A 20,694-nucleotide genomic window follows, 5' to 3' on the forward strand; every position below is an offset into this window, starting at 1 on the left:
ATTATTCTAGTGGTATCTGAGAGAGAAAACAGGGCAGAATTAAACATGTGAACAAAAAAAAAATCTCTATAGTTACAACACCTACCATCAGGGTTTTTCAACCTTCGTACTGACATTTTAGGCTGGAGAAATCTTTGTTGTCGGGGTTGTCCTGTGCACGGTAGGATGCTGAGCAGCCTCCCGGGCCCCTACCCAGAAGCTAGTAGCAACTCTTCCTCCCAGCTGTGACAACCAAAATTATGTCCATATCCTGGCCAAATATCTCTGATGGTGGGGGTGAGGAGTGCAGAACTGGCCTGTTGAAAACCACTGCCTTAGATTCAGTCTGTTATTTGTGACTTTCAAATTATATTAAGGGGTGCCTAGATGGCTCAGTAGGTTAAGTGTCTGACTTTTACTCAGGACATGATCCCAGGGTCGGGGCATCTCAGTGGGGAGTCTGCTTGTCCCTCTGCCCCTACCCCACCTCGCTCGAATGCTCTCTCAAATTTAAAAAAAAATAATGAAATTATATTAAAAGATGGCAATGACAACCTGATATACAAAGATTTTCATAAATTTAAAAAGATGATGAGAAAGCACTGTGCACTACACATATGAAAACAAGATAGTCTGTAACAAAGTCTGTTCTTAACCACTAAAAACAATTTCTAAGTTATGCAGAAATGATATGGTCCTATTATACTTCAATTTATAAGACATAATACTCTTTTAAATCTCCACAATGGGGGGGGGGGCCTCTGAAAATGTTTTTTTTTTTGTTTGTTTGTTTTTTACAAATGCCCAGTTTATATAATGCGCATGGGGTAGGGTGTGTCTGATGGTGGCATCTAATGGGTAAAGGCCAGGGATATTGCTAAACAATATGAGAAAAGCTGTATGTATAAAGTTGCTGATGACTGTTTATTAGAAAATAAAGTGAAATCAACCAAATGACAAACAATAGAACAACTATGTTAATTACAGGAGATTCTTTCACTGGAATTATTACAGACATTTACAATTTGAATAAATAAGGGATGTCTTGGAAGACAACTTTAGTGCATACTTGTAAGTCCTTCTAGACCCCTCAAAATTACGAAAGAAATACAAAACGTCTAAGGATACAGGGAAAAAATTGAAATATTAGATATTACAATTAATTAGATCTTAAAAAGGTAACCAGGTGTTACATGCCTCCTAAATTAAGAGCACATGACCACCTATGATGTATTCTAGCAAAAGGGGGGAAAAAAAAACCCCCACAAGCCTGTATTCCATACTACTGATCTAAAACAACACAACAATTAATTCAGTTTCTTCAACAAACAGATTGCAGGGAATGAAAAAGAAAGGGGGGGAAACTGTAAATTGACAGAGATTTAAATGACATATACAACCAATTATAAAGTATGAATCCTGATTCAAACAAACTTCAAAAATAAAGAATGCTCTGAGACAACTGGAAGGTTAACACTATTTGACAGTACCACAGAATTATTAGTTTTTTAGATGCAATAATGATAATACAATTTTCTTCTTCATGTACTCATCTCTGAGGGATATATACTAAAATAATTACATACGAAATCGATTAAGGAAAAATCAACTAAAAACACCTATTCATCCAAAGCCACCATAATGGGAGTAAAGAAGACAATGAAAAACTGGGAGAAAGTCTTTACAACATTTGAATTGGTAAGGACTATCACTGAGAATGCCAAGAACTCCTACAACCCACCAAGAAAAAAACCAACCCAATAGGGAAAAATGAGGCAAAAAAACTTCAATAGGGTTTTCACAAAAAAATAAAGAATAGAAACATATGAAAAGGTGTTCAACCTCATTAGTGATCAAGGATCTAAGAACCAATACCACAATGAGACATTTCACACCAAGCAGATTGTCAAATATCCAGAATTCTGACAAAAACAACTGCTGGCAAGGATGTGAAAATCTTGATGGGATTGTACAATGGTATAACTGCTTTGAAGAACAAAGACTTACTTAAAACTTGACTAGGCAAGTACCTATGTAAAGACTAATCAGCAAGCCTGAAATCATTTGGTTCTAGTCCATAAAGAACTGCAAAGTGACCTGGACTTCATGCTTCCTTTGAATCATCTTTTGGAGAAAGTTTCAACATTTCAGAAAACAATGCTTATTACCAAATAACGAGTGCTTAATAAACACCTGCTAGGCCAAAGGGAGGGGAAAAAAGAATGGAATCAGGTCTGTATTTAGACTATTATTGCATTTAGACCATCCTTAGAGAAAAGGAGGGTCCGGGGGCTGTAATAACAATTGACCTCTTTCTTCTTTTTCCATCATGGCCATCTTGATCCCGCACTGTGCCATTTCAGAAGTCATCTCAAGATTAAAACTGAATGGCAATTAACTTTAGAGTACTCATGATAATGGATTCTATTATTTCCCCAGCTGCCTTTGATAGATTTCAAACTGAATTTTTCCATAAGCCAGTTATTTACAACTTTAATGTGCTTAAGATTCATCTTGAGAATGTTGCTTAAAATACAGACTCCCAGGCCCCATACCAAGCAACTCAGATTTAACTGGTCTGAGGTACAAGTCAGTAATTCATATTTTTTCCCTTCTGTTATGAAATACACATCAAGAAAGGTATAAATATATACCATTACTAGAGTACATAATGTAAACACCTTTGTAACTATTACCCAGGTCAAAAATAACACAGTAAGCAGCACTCCAGAAGCCAGCTGGGTCTATATCTGAAGTTTATGTTAATGCAATCAAGGTATATGAATTCTTGTGTGATTTGATTCCTTTCTTCAACTTTCTGCTCATTATCTAGCAGTTGAATTGCTCATGTGGTTGAATTACTCAAATTTGCTCGTTCTCATTGTTGTGAACTATTTCATTGTAGGAACATTCCACAATTTATCCATCCTACATGGCAATTTTCTTGCTTGCTATTACAAATAATTCTACTATACATGTTAAATGTGTATCCTGGCACACATATGCATGACTTTCTCTAGAGGATATATTCAGAAGTCAAAATGATGAGTCATGAGAATCCTACACCTTTCAAGAAATACCAATCTATTTCCAAGACCGTTGTAGCATCTTATGTTCCCACCAGCAGGCAGTGTTATAACTGTTATTTTAAGATACATTTATCAATCTGTTAATAGAACACCCCTTGTGAGCACTGCTATTGCCATAAGGTCCTATGTTCTTAATCCACAAATTCGCCAAAGTTTTTACAAACACAATACTAGCAACTGTAGAGAGACCACTATACAATATGGCTTTAAAAAGTACATGATGATACCAATGAAGATATCGCTATAGGGGCTCTTGAGCTACCTTATAAATTACATTTCCATTTGCCTGTGCACATCACCCCAGAATACCAAGCTACTGGTAATCCCATGTTACTGACACTTTTTTTATTGCAACCAATCCTTCTTCCCTGAAGTCCTACAGTGCACCTGAACCTATAATAAAAAAACCAAACTGCTAAGGGAAAGGAATCCAAACTCACAACCTGAGTTTAAGAGATTCCGTATTTATGAGGGTTATTATTATAAAAAAACGAACATTAAGTTCTCATTGGAAAAAAAAATGACCAATTCCTTCACACCAGAAATTGTTCAATAATTACTACTGAAGAATTTATTGGCTAAGAGCAACTCAAAGATCTAATAAGGTAATTTTATTAAAATAAAGTGGCACTATGCTATGCTATTACCTTAAAGCAATCAAAAAGATGATCAAGTTGTTCAGGAGAAAAATCCCATGCTAACTTTGCCAGTAGATCATGTACATTCTTCACAATGGCTTCATGCTTCCCTGCCTATTGAAAAACCAAAGAAAACATAGCATATTAGAATTTGAACAGCAGATAAGTTGTCTATACTGACTGCTGACAGTTATTAATTAAACTATTCCTACTAGCTTCATCTAAGTGTAGAACATAAGAAAATTCGTAACATTTTAAAAATGCTTTAGAACTGGTCTCTAAAACTTGACAAATTAATTCCTTGATACACACAGTTAATGTGTACTTGGGAATTCATGTGAGCCTTTATTACAATTTACTGAATTTAACGTGCCAATTTTTTTTTTTTAAAGATTTTATTTATTTATTCGACAGAGACAGAGACAGCCAGCGAGAGAGGGAACATGAGCAGGGGGAGTGGGAGAGGAAGCAGCAGGCTCACAGCGGAGGAGCCTGATGTGGGGCTTGATCCCATAACGCCGGGATCACGCCCTGAGCCGAAGGCAGAGGCAGACGCTCAACCGCTGTGCCACCCAGGTGCCCCTAACGTGCCAATTTTAACACTGTTAGTAGGAGAACAATAAAGCACACCAATGGTACTGTTCCAAAACTGGAACCTTAAGCACTCAAAGGGAAAACTGAATGTTTTCTTGGTTTCTACAGACTCAAAACATGAAGTTCTGTTAATCTAAAACTCAATAATACTTCCCAAGTGATGCCAGTAGAAACCTGTCATTGAGGTAATCGAAGGAATCACCTAGTTTCTAGCTCTGAAACCAAAAAAGTTACTTATCTTTCAGAAAAGCTGTAAATCCTTTGGATTATTCCAAGTCTTCATAAATAATCTAGTGATTTAACTCTACTGAGATTAAAGGTTTTTTTCAAGTTAAGTTTAGCAAGAAACTAATGCAATATTGTGTTAATAAAATACTTCAGTCAAAAATCTGTACTGAATACTAAACAGAACAACCCACCACCTACAAATTGTTAACCTGTACCAAACATACAGCAAATGATGAATATACTTAAAACATTATTAGCTATTATGGGGCACCTAGGTGGTACAGTCGGGTAAGTGTCCAACTCTTGGTTTCGGCTCAGGTCGTGAGGTGGAGCCCTGTGTCGGGCTCCACACTCGGTGTGGAATCTGCTTAAGACTCTCTTTTCCTCTCCCTCTGTCCCTCCTTCCCCCTGTTCTCTCTAAAATAAACACATAAATTTTTTCATAAATCTTTAAAAACATGTTATTGGCTATTTAAAAAAGATTGACACGATTTCTGTAAATCACGAGCATTTAAACATAGCAGAAGTCAAACAATGTAAGCGTTCATCCTGTTTCACAACTACTATATTCCTTTAGTTTTTAGTATCTTTCTTTTAGAAACCGCATAGTCACCATCTGAAATTTCTTACCTGTGCTGCCCAGATGTTATCAAGATCTTGTAAAGTCAGAGCTTTTTCTTTGATGACAAAACGAAGAATCTTCTCTAGCTTTTCTACATACTGTGGTTGATGGAGACTATCTCGCAGTACTATGGATAAGATATTGTTCTGCTGTATCCATTCCTAAACATAATTCAAAAACTTGTTTTAAAGAAATTGAAACACAGAAGCTTTTTAAAAAATATGTATGGAATACTGTTCACACTTTAAACATTAGTAGGAATTAAAAAATAGAAAATAAATACACTAATGTAATAGGCTTATATGCTATTTTAATTCAAAACTATGAAGAAAACACAGTAAGTTTATGGAACTTAATTTTGCACATACAGAAATGTTCTCGTGACTCAGAAATAGTGCAATTATTAGAAAGATTCTACTCCAGCATTTATGCAGAAAAGTATTATTTAAGTTCAGCAATCACCATGGTTTAGGTAGAATGGGTACAAGACCCATTTTAAGATCTTTGGTTTCCTGACATTGGTTGTGATTTTGGTGAAAACATGCCCTTTTAATTTTTTGCTTTTATTTAATTATGCTATTATTGCTTATCTAGTAGCACTTCAATCTTCCAAACAATCCTAATGAGGGATATATTATCCTATTACGGAAGAGTAAAAAGTGTTAGAAGTTGAATTGGAATTAAGGCTGCATGCTTCCCAAGTCTGTGTTTCTGTAACACTATGCTATGCTGCTGACTGGGATTTATTTAATATCTATACCAATCGAAGAAAACTCTAAGTCATGATACAAAAAGGTAATAGACCATACTGTGTAATTTTACAGTATTCAATTTAATGAGAATAAGGAAGTATTAAGACCCCAAATGTGGTAGAGAAGTACACTTCTCAGGTAGTAAAGGTCCATTCTTATTTCTAATCTGTTGCAGGTACATGTGTAAAATACAGGAAGTATGTGGCAATGTCAAATTGCTACAAAAGTTTCTGAACACTTGATGCCATTTTCTGCACTCTTCTAGCACTGGCAACAGTCCAAGGACCAGAAGCTGACTTCAGACCATACTCTGACAAGCACTGTGCTGAGCCTCCCAAAAAAGTAGACAAACAAATCACATATACAAAATCAGACATTTAACAACACCTGACCTCTAACACAGGGCCAATGTCTATGCATCTTCCACATACCTCTTATCACATTCTAATCATTGTCTCCCCTATTGAACTGAGGACACCATGAGGGCAAGGACAGTTCTTTTACAGATGTCTGCTCAGTAACGTCAGACACTATGTGCTAGCGTCATTCAACCAGTATTTCTTAAGTGGCATACTTACATATTTTAGAACTACAAAATAGAGAAGTATCTATGGTAAAGGGCGCCTGGGTGGCTCAGCTGGTTAAATCTTGGCTCAGGTCATGATCTCATGGATCGTGGGATTGATCCCCACGCCAGGCTCTGTACTCATTGGGGAGTCTGCCGGAGACAGTCTCTCTCTGCCCCTCCCCCACTCGTGCACTCTCTAAAATAAATGACATCTTAAAAAAAAAAAGTGGTATCTATGGTAAATAACGTTTCCTAAATATTCAACATTAGAACAGTATAAATAGAAGTGCTTAAGTGAAGTTCTTAAAGTAATTCATTTACATCTTATTCCAGTAATTTTATTTCCTATTTTAAAATCTGTAAGTGCGAAGCTACCTGTATCACTACTAAATAAACTATGTTATTACAAGAAGTTCTGAGGATTAAGAGTCATAAATGAGTCCCAATACCTCCCAGTTTCAAGGTTTTCTTTAAAATGTTATTAGTATTATTAACATTGCAAGTAAAGCTATTCTAATTTTTGCCTTAGGCGGATTTTCATTCATGAAAGAAGAACCAAAGGACTTACTGCCATTCGTTCAGCTGTGAGCCACTCTTCCTCCTCAGGGTTACCATGCCGATGAGTATAGTAAGACACACTAGATATCACCTTATTAACCTCATTCAGTGCATTCATCTTTCCATTGAAAGACGAAATCTGCAGTAATCTAGAAAAGAAATTCAGTGTTAAATATGATTCTAAATATTCACACAGTTTACTCCAAGAGGAAAACATCTTACCTAAGTATCATTTTTAACCTGAATATTTCTAAATTTTTTACAGTTTCTTCTTGTCCTGGGACCCTTGAAGCTAAATTCTTCAAAGATTTAATAATCATTGAAAGAGCATCATTTTTGGCTTCATTCTTCGCTTCTTTTTTCAGCTCTTCATCGGTTAAGTTTTCTAAAAACTGTGGAACCATTTCTATTACTGGAAGAAAGTACTTTTTCACTGTATGGAGAGTGAGAAACTCATAGCATTGCCCAAATGGTCTGAAAGAAGAAAGACAAAAAAAAACCCTCTTGTAATACTCACGTTCTTACAATCAACTAGGACCAAACTCAGACTTACATCTACTTTTAAAAAATCCAAGTTATCAGTTAAAGAGGAAATCATATTTGAAAAAAGAAAATTTTTATCAAGGAATTAAGTAGTAATTCCTATAATGTAGTGAAGATTCATTTAAAAACATAACTTACTTAATAAGGGCTGCAATTATTTGAACATTTAATGCTGATCCATTAATAAAACGATCATGCAAAATCTGGAACCCATTTAAAGTGCCGAACTTGTTGAGAAGATCCACCAGCCAACCCTGTAATACAGTTAAAGAAAAAGGTTGACTTCCTGCTTTTAAGGAAGAAAAGCACCATCTGAACTAATTTCTTGATTGAAACAAACTAGAAATAGGAAATTCAATTTAAAAAAAATGTAAAATCATCTCCAAAATATTACATATTATTCACAGTATAAGCAGCAGTACGTACACATTAGATCACTAGGGCACAGCTGGCTGTACCAAAAGAGCTGGTGAACAGGAATTAGAAGCCATTTCCTATTTCCGAGATCCCATTGTAAGAGAGTACCTTATTATCTGAAAGTTATTTTTCAAAATTTAGGGGGATTAAAAAAAAAAACTTTAAAAAATAAGAGGGGCGCCTGGGTGGCACAGCAGTTAAAGCGTCTGCCTTCGGCTCAGGGCGTGATCCCGGCGTTACGGGATCGAGCCCCACATCAGGCTCCTCCACTATGAGCCTGTTTCTTCCTTTCCCACTCCCCCTGCTTGTGTTCCCTCTCTCGCTGGCTGTCTCTGCCTCTGTCAAATAAATAAATAAAATCTTTAAAAAAATAAAAAAAATAAAAAATAAGAAAAAGATATTTGGTAACCTGAGATAATGTTTGAATTCATTTTTTATTGTAGTTGTAAATAATTAAAAATTCTCTATAAATACAATAATCTTAAAGCCTGAGACTGAACTATTAATTAAAAGCTAACCCCTTGTAGTGTATCTGTTGTTCCTAACTAGAACATGCTGGTTGATGCTTTTGCTGGCTCACATGAATGCACCAATTTTCAGCTTAGAGGTTACCACGATGCAGTAAGTATGGCTGTCTTTCAAACTCTTCCCTAAGGGACAGCAATAACTCATGGTACAATGTAACTGGGATAGCCAATGGTTTGTGGAGTTAAAAGCATGCTTATGTGTAAAAACTTAAAACAAATTAAGAGGTTATATACACAGATTTAAGTATCTAAAAATTTATGTATCCAAGACAACCTTTTATACCTCGGTTTCTTCTAAAAAGCCACATTTTAGAGTCCACTGAGGGAAAACCAAGTTGGCGGGGGGGGGGGGGGAGGATGTAATATTGCTACTAAGTCTTAATCAAAAATAATTTCTACAGCTATTCAAGACCAAAAACAAAAAAACATGTCCAGGACAAAGGGAAAATGAGGTATTAGGTAATGGCTTTCAAAGAGACAATATGTAACCTAAAGGTAGTTTTGATAGGATTTTATGTCCTAATCAATTAAATTCTCCACTAAATTAACCACCACTTTTCTATGTAAGTTCATACAGTATTTTCCGACCTTTTTATTTGGTCTTAAAAAAGCTAATTCAAAACAATTAATTAGGGGCGGGGCGCCTGGGGGGCACAGCAGTTAAGCATCTGCCTTTGGCTCGGGGCGTGATCCCGGAGTTATGGGATCGAGCCCCACATCAGGCTCCTCTGCTATGAGCCTGCTTCTTCCTCTCCCATTCCCCCTGCTTGTGTTCCCTCTCTCACTGGCTGTCTCTCTCTCTCTCTCTCTCTCTCTGTCAAATTAATTAATTAATTAATTAATTTTTTAAAAAAAACTAATTCAAAACAATTAAAAATTTGAGCACTTTAATTCACCAGTCCCTTATGGCATTCAGCAATTCTGTACTTCAATTTCTCAAGTAACGAATGAGACTAATGGTCTGATATACTCAATAGTTATGTATATATAAAATAGTGTATGTGCACAAATTTAAAAAAAAAATCAGTCTAAAGCTAATCTTCCTATGTTTTCATCTATAATGTATCTTTAAGCAATTAGGAACACTGTAATCAGTAATAAGAAGAGCTAAGCTTCAAAGAAAGATATAAAAGATCTTCAACCAGAAGCCATTTTAAACCAAGTTGTTCTCTGTGAGTCTTTTGAAGATTATCACCGACATACACAGCAAAAATGAAAAAGAAATACAGGTATATTTTGGAGACTGTCACTGTTTAGATACTAATTTACCAAACCAAAAATAAGCATGAAGTGGCAACACTATGAATCTTGAGAAATATCAGAAAATCTCAGTTTAACACATTTTGAGAATTTCCACTTTTAACAGAATAAACCTGAAGTTTTATGTATAAATTCAAATTTTCCTGGCTGGGTTTTCCTTTTTATAAGGCCCACAATATTAAAAAGTCTCCCTAAAGGGGCACCTGGGTGGCTCAGGTGGTTAAGCGTCTGCCTTCAACTCAGGTCACAAACCTGGAGTCCTGGGTTTGAGCCCTGTGTTGGGCTCTCTGCTCAGTGGGGAGTCTGCTTCTCCCTCTCCCTCTGCACCCCCCCCCCCCGCTGGTACATGCTCTCTCGTGCTTACTCCCTCTCTCAAATAAATAAAAATCTTAAAAAAATTAAATTAAAAAATCAAAAGTCTCTTGGGTGCCTGGGTGGCTCAGTCGTTAAGCATCTGCCAGGGTCCTGGGATCAAGCCCCACATCGTAAGTCTGCGTCTGCCTCTCCCACTCCCCCTGCTTGTGTTCCCTCTCTCACTGTCTCTCTGTCAAATAAATAAATAAAATCTTAAAAAAAAAAAAAAATCAAAAGTCTCCCTGAATTCTAAAATTTAAAAACTATGTATTGTTATTTAATATTTATTAAAAGATGAACAGTTCAGGGATAGTTCATCTTGTATCCTATTTATGCCAATACAGAAAATTTACATACGAGAACTTTCACACTGACGTATATATATTTCATTGACATTTTTAAGTTTTACTATTTGGCTTTCATTTATAATTTCTGTAATTTTACTTTTATAACACATTATTAGACATCTGTAGGATACACTTGATCCTGAAGTCAAAACAGTAGAACGTCCACAGTGATCATGGCCTTGGGTCAAAGTCATCTTCTATTCTACTCTTAGTTATGAGGAAAATTATGGCCTGTTTCATATAACCCAATTTATGACTATGTCCCAAAGGGCTGAGCAGAAGACAATGAGAACTAACTACACGGAGAAAGCTTAAAAAACAACAACAACAACAACAACAACAACAACAAAACCCCACAATCCAAAACAATTTTGTCAATTATACTTCAGTAAAGCTGGGGAGGAAAAAAGAATCCAAAACACAAAATAACACAGAATCCCTTTCAATAGTAACATGAAACTACTCTTCTTCACATTAACAGATGGTTACGATCTTTTACAGCTCTGTGGCAGAGCAAAACTGTATTAGTTATGAAAATAACAAACCAACACACTTTTGGTGATCGAGGATCTGGAGAACGAGCAAAGAGTTCATCTTCAGGCAGCTGAACGCTTGAGGAAACGGATTCACACGGACGTGTACCATTGTAGATATGGAATTTGCAATGAGGATTTAAGGCCATGGAGAGAAGTTCTAGAAGTGGAAACCAGTCTTGGGACAACTTGGCCACACATAACTCCACCAGGCGATGAGTATTGTTGATAATACACCTCTGTTATATAAGGAGGAAAGGTGATTTATAAGATCAAAACACTGCAACTCCAAATAGAAATATCTTCCCATCTTAACTATATTTTAATTATGATCTCTCCATTTTTATATTGATCATTTGAATTGTTTAATATTGGGATCAAACTGATGTATCAAAAGACCAAATTAACATTCACTACCCTTTACATAGTACTTACTTAAAAATGAAGTAGGCACTGCCCTGCGTCTACAGACAAGATGCAAAGTACCATTTGTTTTTCCTCTTTGGAATTTGTACACTAGAGGCAGCAATTCTAAAATCTACACAATATATTAATTATCCAATGTGGAATAGATTTGCTATCTAAACCTCAATGAAAAAGTCTGACAGCACCTCCAAAGTTTCCATTTCTTTAAAGTTACATGTTAAATTAAAAGATGGGAGGACTTTTGTGCTACGGTTATACTTGAAAAATAGTTCACAGAGCACAAACATATCTGCCTCACAACTTATGACCAGATTTCCACAGTATGAATAGGGAACAGAGACTTGGGGGGGTAATTACAACATTTTATCAATCTAAGATGCATGTTTTTTTACTTTTCAAAATCTCTGAAATTTCACTGTATTTTATAAACAATGCATAGTTTCTTCAACTGAAGGTATTGTAGAGAAAACCTGTGTTTGCTTCTGCCAATCACTTGGGCATACCACAAGCCTTAGACCATTTAAGGATTTTTTTTGTTTCACAACTATAATTTGATTTCAAATTACCAAACTCTTTGAATACTGGCCTGTTGTTTAAATTTTCAGGAGACTCTGACCCTCTCTAAGATGCTATGATTGAGACATACAGGTTTCTTTCACATCTCTATATTGACCCTTTGTGTCCCAGACACTAGATTCCCCATCTTGGGTGTTTTTGTTCCTTAGTGGTACATAAAATGGGTGTGTGGTGCATCTCACAATTAATGAAACGTGGTGACTTGCCTAAGGTCACAAGGCACTTGAGAATCCAGGAGACAGATTAAACCAAAGGTCTCTAACTCTAAACCTCACACTCCTAGAAGATTATGCTTCCTTCGATAGAAATTATAATTTACAAGTATTTTTTAAAAGTTCCTCAATATTACACCCTTTAATTCAATTAATGTATCAAATATACAACCAAATACACACACACACACGAAAATATATATGAAAACACTCACAGGCATCACCATGAAAATCTGATTTTTTTAAAGTCAAATGCAAGACTCACATGAATTTCAAACTTCCAGCCACTCACTGCCTCATCTGTAAGGATTTTAGTGAACGATATTGTTAGCCCATCTCGGAAAAATCGCTGACATGCTTCGCTTTTAACATCAAGGCCTAAGAAAGGGAAGAAAAATTAATGTAAACAAAGCATTTTTCTGGTTATCTCAAAATGTCCAATTATATGATTAGAAAGTAATAAATAAGTTAAACTATTCATTAATAGCTAAGAAATTCAGACTAGCTTTGGAAAAAAAAAATCACAGCATTATCTATTGTTAAGAGGTCAAAAAGATAAATATGTAAGTATTATCAAAGGTCCTATGTATCAAGAAGGTAACTGATTGAAAAACAAAATCTTCAATGAATTTCAAAACTATTTAAGTATACAAAAGTACATCAAACCAAGTAATAGTGAGGTGAATTGAAAACATTTCAAATTATGACACTAGATCTTAAATGCAAAATAGTTACCAGTAGCATTGAGAGGGAATCTAAATGCTTCATAGCATCTTACTCTCTGAAAATAAACTTGTAAAACTTAGAAAATGATGTTTCACAACTATTTTTAAAATCTTATTTTGGTTGTAAATGACCTATTAGACACCAGTATCCCTACACTATTCTATACAAGTGTTTCATTGAGTAAGATGAATTGTTTTGTCTTGGTGTCTTTCATTGTCCCAGCATCTATGCTTCTTTATAGCTTTAATTTCATCAGATTTCAGAAAGGCAACAGAGCCACATGCCCTGCCCAGCCAAACACAGAATCTTTAACTCTTTTTTTCTAAGTATTATTTTTTTGTCTTAGAGAAAGAGTGTGAGCCAGCACATGGGTGTGCACAGGGGTCGGGGGAGAATCTTAAGCAGGCTCCACACTCAGTGTGGAGCCCAACTCGGGGCCGGATATCACAACCGAGATCATGACCTCAGCCGAAATCATCATGAGCCGAAATCAAGAGTCGGATGATCAACCAATTAAGCCACCACCCAGGTGCCCCTTGAAAATCTTTAACTCTTGAAGACAAAATGAAAAGTTATTCAATTTGTATATAGTGTTCTGTGATTTTGATTATACAGAAGAGAGGACATTTAAGCTCAGTATTGTATTTAAAAATCTGAACCTTGCCTAAAATAAACCATGGTCCCAGAAAAGAAAGCTGGGGGCGAGGGTGATAGCGAGTGTTAATGAATATTAAATGAAATACCATTATGTGTTCTTACCTATCATTATACAGTCAGGACCTAGAACATGCCTAGTGGAAAAGTCTTCAAAAATTTGCTCAATTAACAAATAAATGTGTAAAAGAACAAAAGAAATTTGAGTGGTGGTAAATAATTGTAATCTGGAAATGTATTTTTATAGTTTATTAGATTATTTTTTTACAAGATTAAAAAGGTGTGGAGACATAAATGAAGGAAGGTAATTATTCTAAGATAAAGGAAAGATCACCCTTGCCATGGAGTGAGACTGACGTAAGCAGATTAATTTTTATAATAATCAACTTCAACTATGACAGTGTCTAATGATAGTTAGAATATATCCATGGCTACCCTATTTCAGAAACTGAAATGTTACTGACATTTATCTTAATTTCCAATGCCTTAAAAATGAAGAGATTGTAATAGTTGTCCTTTGCTAAGAGAATTCAACTGCACCTAAAGCAGACCAAAGTCATTAGAAAAAATGATCAATTCCAACATCAAGCTTTCAAGTCTAGACAAGGTAAAAACACCAGACCTCATCTTTCAAGCCTTTTTATCTTTTAGAAAAGAAATCAAATCTTTTCTGTATATTAAAAAAAATAATCGACATGAACTAGACAGTTTAGTTTAAAAATGAATATACACTAATTTTATGTGTGACTTCAGCGAGTTCACAAACACCCCCTGAAGGCTGTCCAAAGGATCTGAATCCTTGTTCTAGGAATATATGATAAGCCATAGCAAGAAAACGTAGTTAGATTTCTAATCTAGGAATATCCAGTAAGTGTTTGTAAGAGAGAAAGTTTTCAGGGATGAAGTGAAAGTGTATTAGTAGCATACATTATGAAAAGCATAAGAACATCTGAACTTACCTTTTTTACTAAGATCAATAGCAGCTTCTAAAAGCACTTCTAATTCCCCTTTCGGCAAAACTGGAACCACCCATCGAGGCCTAAGAATTTCAATAATATAAAATGATGTTTACTGGTTGCACTCTAAGGCACTATAAATGAGTTACTAATTGTAATTACTCACCTCACCATGAAAATATTAAATATTAATATTAAAAAACATTAAAATATTAAAACAAGGTTGGCAGAATATCTGCTTTGTGAAACTAAGCTCCATCTGTCGTCTCTACAGTTTGTTTTTTTTTTTTTTTAAGGAACTGCCCAACAAAAGATAACAAGGAAAGAGGGAAATTATTTTAATACCATAAAACATAAAACTACCATAATAATCAAGTATCAATTAAACGGATACCTATTGTTCAAGTTCATAGGAAAGTGATCTTTCAGGATTTGCTCTGATGAACCTCTTAGCTATCTTCAACTTCCTCAAAAGGAGAAAAATTCAGGTGGAAAATGGATTTTTTTTTTTTTTTAAGATTTTATTTATTTATTCGACAGAGATAGAGACAGCCAGCGAGAGAGGGAACACAAGCAGGGGGAGTGGGAGAGGAAGAAGCAGGCTCATAGCGGAGGAGCCTGATGTGGGGCTCGATCCCGTAACGCTGGGATCAGGCCCTGAGCCGAAGGCAGACGCTTAACCGCTGTGCCACCCAGGCGCCCCAGAAAATGGATTTCTGCCTCAATTCATAATCTGTCAATTTTTCCTGAAGGTTAAATGAGCTACCTCCACGGGTACCCTTCTCCTTCCAAAAAGGATGCAGCATGCACCCAGGTGGTGCTTTCTCTGGCCCCAGTGGCAGCCCAACCATCCCCGAGGCCATTCTTCCTTATCCTTTCCTCCTCACCCTCCTCACTGCTCCCAAAACCCTGGTTTTGAGAAAAAGTGCTCCATGACTATATAATCTATTAAAAACAAATGCATACTACCTTTGTCATTGTTTTTATTTACATTCAAATAGCATTGGTATTTCTCTTCCCGAGAATTTATTTGCTAATAGACAACTGTGTCCTGAAGTCTGCATAAGATGTACCCTTTACTAACAACCACCAATCACCAGACAGAAAGCAAAAAGCACCAGTAAAACCTTTTGCTATGTCTCTGTTACAGAGAAAGAATAGTCAGGAACATTAAGATAACTTTACATGATTTCTGGTTTTTTGACTACAATTCACTGTATACCATTATTATAGGCATCTACTGGAATCACAGCTAATGTGTTCTTTCAAATATACTATTAAAAACAATGAATTAAAAAATAATAGGAAAATTTTCAAGATAAATGAAATGAGGAAAGCAAGTTATAAAATGATATAGTAAAAATCTCACAACTGTAGAAAAATCAATACAAATGATAGTAAATGTCATCTGAAGAGCATACTTGTTATTGTTAGTAATTTTTTGTTGGGATGTATGTACAGAAGGATATTGTAGAACTTTATCAACATAATATTTCCATGTTTAGTAGTGCACACTTTTATTACTTATGTCATCAGAATTTACTGAAAAAAAAATGCAAGGAGTTTCTATTTCCCTTCTATTATATAGGTCAACAGTGTTAACTGATTTTTAGGAAGTGAAACACAACAAGAAAATTTAGTAAGGCAAATACTTATATGTGTATTTTCCTTACTTTCCCTTTGTGTGTGTGTGTGGGGGGGGTATCACACCTCCCTAGCACTCACTCACTGAGCCCACAGCCTGGTGAAGACCACAGCCATGTGGGGATTCCCCAACACATTCTTTACCTTATCATCTTTAAATCTTTTTCTTCCCCTGCACACAAGCTTAAACTTTCACTCTCTTGGAGTCTTCAACTACAAGTATAAAAAATTATACTCTGAACTTGCCCCCGAGGTGATGATCAAGAGAAACAAATAGCTGAGATAGTTAACTGTCTCAGACTAGTCAAGGGTTCACAAGGGGCAGGCTCTGAGGAACTCGATGTTCTAATGACCGGGCTTACCTCAGGACCATACAATAATTATGAAAATCATCCAGCAATCATAGCAACCAACATACCAAAAAAGAAAAAAAATCTTCATCAACTCTGAAAAAGGGAAATCACATATATGGTTCTACTTCAGAAACACCCCAGCTTGGGTCATAATCATTAATCTGAAAACCTTATTGACACTTTTTAACTCCCTGATTAAAAACCATGCATTACAAAGTACTAGGTAAGCACTAAGATGTTAAGGCTACTAAGGAGACAGTGTGGCTACGGTGATATTTCTGTCCACTCTTTCTCTTTTATTATTACTCATCACTATGGTGAGAAACTGTTGGTTTTCCTGCGTATTACACACATTAAGAAAACAAAACAAATCAACTCACCTATTGATCATGTCATCTAACTTTGCCAGGTCAGTATGTGGAAATGCAGGTTCCTCATCTTCAAGCTGTGGTGGGGCATCACCTTGACCTTGTTCATCTGGGGGAGTTGCCGGGGAATTTTCATTGGAAGAATCAGGCGATGAAGTCTTAATTAAAAATTAGATATTCCAGATTTAGGTTTCTATAACATACATACAACATCTAATAATTCAAACACTAACACAGATTAGGGTAAAACAATAAATTTTAAAGATAAATTCATTGTAAACTTATGATGTTTCAGGTATTCTCTGTGCTACGTTTTAAAATAATTTCATTTAATCCTTAACAGCCTAAGAAGTATTGAATAGCCATTTAATAGCACAAACGCAGACAGTAAGTAATTAGCCCAAGGTTATAGAGCTCCAATTCTATGGTCAGGATTTGAATCCAAGTTTAGCTCTGAAGTTTGTGTTCTTAACCGCAATGTATATTGCTTCTCTAGTTCCATTTCCCTTATATGAGCCCTGTCACAACAGGAATTATTGTACAAACATGAAACAATGCATTTCACATTTCATAGATGTAAGTTTCTGAATTATAACTTTCCTTTTTTAGCTTGAAGGGGAAAAATAAATTTTATTCTACTCAGCAATTTCCCTAGTCTCAAACTACTACCCAAACAACTATTAAAACTTTGTGATTGTGGTTTCTAAGTAAGCCACGTCATTTATTTTTTAAAGATTGTATTTATTTGACAGAGAGAGAGAGCACACACACACAAGCAGGGGGAGCAGCAGGCAGAGGGAGAAGCAGGCTCCCCACTGAGCAGGGAGCCTGATGTGGGGCTCGATCCCAGGACTCTGGGGTCATGACCTAGCCAAATGCAGACGCTTAACCGACTGAGCCACCCAGGTGCCCCTAAGCCACGTCATTTTCAACTAGTAGGTCTAATTTTATTCACTTGCATTCTTTATTTTTAGCATATCTCTTTACCCCTTCTTTAGATGTGCATAATATTTCTGCAACCAAGTAAATGAACTTTATGACCCTCATATTAAGAGATAGCAGATGGTATTTTCTCTTTTAAATTGAAACTGACCTAGATTTTAACCTGGTTTTTACTCGTGTGTTCTTGAATTTTCTACCCATTGTAGGTTGATGGCCCTTATAGATGAGGGAATCCTCTTACCATTTTAGTATATATGCACAGTTGCGTAAGTAAATGCTTGTACTAAAGACAGCTGGGTATATCACCATTAATATGTTCTACTTACAAAGTTTATACATGAACTCCTAGAGCCAATTTGCAACCAAATGGTGAGCTTTTATTTAAGATGGTGAACACTGTCCAGGTGCAAGACAGCTAGTCTCAAGACAAAAGAATGAAATCCATAGCACAGAATTCAAGTGTTAGAAGCCCAAAAGAAATATTAGCACTTAAAATATATAACTCAGGAAGTCTGCTTTATTATTTTTTTTTAAAACCCTTTCCCCTGGTACATATGTAGGAATAATAAAGCTAACAATAATGAAAACATCTGTAATAGCACACCAACAGATAAACACCACTGACACTTTCAATTATTTCCTTGCAATCTTTGTTCCATGCGCCAAAAATCCCATCAAAATTTTTAAATTGGGATTATACCTGCTTAAGTCTATGTCCTTTTCCATTCAACATTTGAGTATTTTCCCACATCATTAAGAATCTTTTTTTAAAAGCTGATTAATGGTCAGTTAAAATTAAGGGATATTTAGTATTTTGTCATTTTTATTGCCAACATAAACAGAGCTGTAATGAGGTTTTTTTAGTATATAAATCTTTGTGTTGAACTTCAGTTTTTCCATAGGATAGAATCCTGGAAATATGGTAACAACAATATAAACTTTTTTAGGGGTACTGACATATATATTGCCAAATTACATTCCAGAAAGTTTGCACCCTCCCAGCAACCGCACCCAAGAGTTTTCATCCCACAGTACTTTGCCAAGGCTCTTTCACTGAAGACCAACTTTTACTACATACCAGAGGCTAAATTTTCCTCCTGTGGAAATTATATATCCTTTCTCCTTTAAAAATCATACACGAAGTGAAAATTTTTATTAATCTTAGAAATTCCCTTTATGCCAATATGTAAAAAGCATATTGAAAATGGACCCTTAAATTGGATAATGATTAATGCTATGGTTGTTTCTCCTTGGTCCAATAGTGTCAAATCTCGTGAAGTAACTAAAATCCTAATATTAAAAAGTAGAGAGTAAGAAGGCAAAAGTGAGGGATTTTACAGATAGCTAAGAATATGGTTTTGTTCTTTTGTTGTTTTAATCATCAGTCTTCTAAAAAAAAAACGTCAAGAGCTATTAGATGGAAGAGAACATAATGCAGATGCATTAACAGGTGAATATCACAAACTGAAGAGCTCTAAAAATTATCAGGTGTACCTTAAAATAAAAGTAACACTGGAGTACAGGTTTAGTATTTGTCTAAAACCATGCAAGCCACAAAACACTGCAAAAGAAGTTAGGACTCCATGCACACTACGGGTATAAAACAGAAAAGAAGATACAATGGAATATTATTTAGCCATAAAATAATTTGAAATCTTGCCATTTTCAACAAGAGGGATGTTTCTAGAGGGTATAATGCTAAGTGAAATAAGTCAGAGAAAGACAAATACCATGATTTCACTCATATGCGGAATTTGAGAAACAAACAAACAAGAACAAATGGACACAAACTTTTTTTTTTAATTTGCTAGAGTGACACAGAGAGAGAGAGAAGGAGACTCCTCACTGAGCAAGGAGTCCAATGTGGGGCTCAATCCCAGGACCCTGGGATCATGACCTGAGCCGAAGGCAGCCACTTAACCAACTGAACCACCCAGGTGTCCCCCCCCCAAAAAAATTAAAAAAAAAAAAAAACAACCCTTTAATTCCATTATAGTTAACATACAGCAGAGTCTTAAATATAGAGAACTGGTAGCTGCCAGAGGGGAGGTAGGTGGGGGATGGGTGAAACAGGTGAAAGGGATTCAGAATACATTTACTGTGATGAGCACTGAGAAAGGTACAGAATTGTTGAATCATACTGTATACCTGAAACTAATATAACACTGTATGTTAATTATACTTGAATTTTAAAAATAAGTAAAATTTAAGACTGATGAATCACTGACCTCTACCTCTGAAACCAATAATACATTGTATGTTAATTGAATTTAAATAAAAAATGTTTAAAAAAATAAACAGATGGGGCGCCTGGGTGGCACAGCGGTTAAGCGTCTGCCTTCGGCTCAGGGCGTGATCCCGGCGTTGTGGGATCGAGCCCCACATCAGGCTCTTCTGCTATGAGCCTGCTTCTTCCTCTCCCACTCCCCCTGCTTGTGTTCCCTCTCTCGCCGGCTGTCTCTGTCAAATAAATAAATAAAATCTTTAAAAAAATAAATAAATAAAATAAACAGAAAAGAGAGTGAAACAGACTGAAGCTCTACTAGCTCCTGGTTTAAAAAACAGATTTTTTAGCATCCAACACAAACCTATGACTATGTTTAAAGAAACCTGAATGCCAGGTAACAAATTTATGACACAAGAAAGACTTAATGATTCTGTCCAATACCTGTGACTATACACTTCAGTATTTTATGGCTTAAACGTGGGAACTGGAGAGGAAAAAGAATAAAGGTGACACATTTATTTGGAAAAATAAAGTTAAAACCTGACTTACTTCTCTAAAATGGCAGAGGGAAAAGAAAGAAGGGCAAAGGGAGAGAGAGTGC

General features: G+C 35.8%; 1 protein-coding gene across 3 annotated transcripts in view; it reads right to left on the reverse strand.

The window, feature by feature from the left end:
* The window catches only part of USP9X (ubiquitin specific peptidase 9 X-linked), a 162,668-nt gene that overhangs the window by 78,287 nt on the left and 63,687 nt on the right, over nucleotides 1-20,694 (reverse strand). For all 3 annotated transcript variants that reach the window (XM_045804058.2, XM_087859872.1, XM_045804057.2), the window contains exons 3-11: nucleotides 16,937-17,082; nucleotides 14,563-14,642; nucleotides 12,489-12,601; nucleotides 11,030-11,248; nucleotides 7,710-7,825; nucleotides 7,251-7,502; nucleotides 7,039-7,177; nucleotides 5,159-5,311; nucleotides 3,716-3,820 (exon numbers count right to left, since the gene is read on the reverse strand). In XM_045804058.2, coding sequence (XP_045660014.1) covers nucleotides 3,716-3,820; nucleotides 5,159-5,311; nucleotides 7,039-7,177; nucleotides 7,251-7,502; nucleotides 7,710-7,825; nucleotides 11,030-11,248; nucleotides 12,489-12,601; nucleotides 14,563-14,642; nucleotides 16,937-17,082 — 1,323 coding nt within the window. The remainder of the gene's footprint in view (nucleotides 1-3,715; nucleotides 3,821-5,158; nucleotides 5,312-7,038; nucleotides 7,178-7,250; nucleotides 7,503-7,709; nucleotides 7,826-11,029; nucleotides 11,249-12,488; nucleotides 12,602-14,562; nucleotides 14,643-16,936; nucleotides 17,083-20,694) is intronic.

The sequence above is a fragment of the Ursus americanus genome, chromosome X, assembly GCF_024610735.1.
Source record: "Ursus americanus isolate L20-20 chromosome X, mUrsAme1.1.p, whole genome shotgun sequence".
Taxonomy (NCBI): Eukaryota; Metazoa; Chordata; class Mammalia; order Carnivora; family Ursidae; genus Ursus; species Ursus americanus.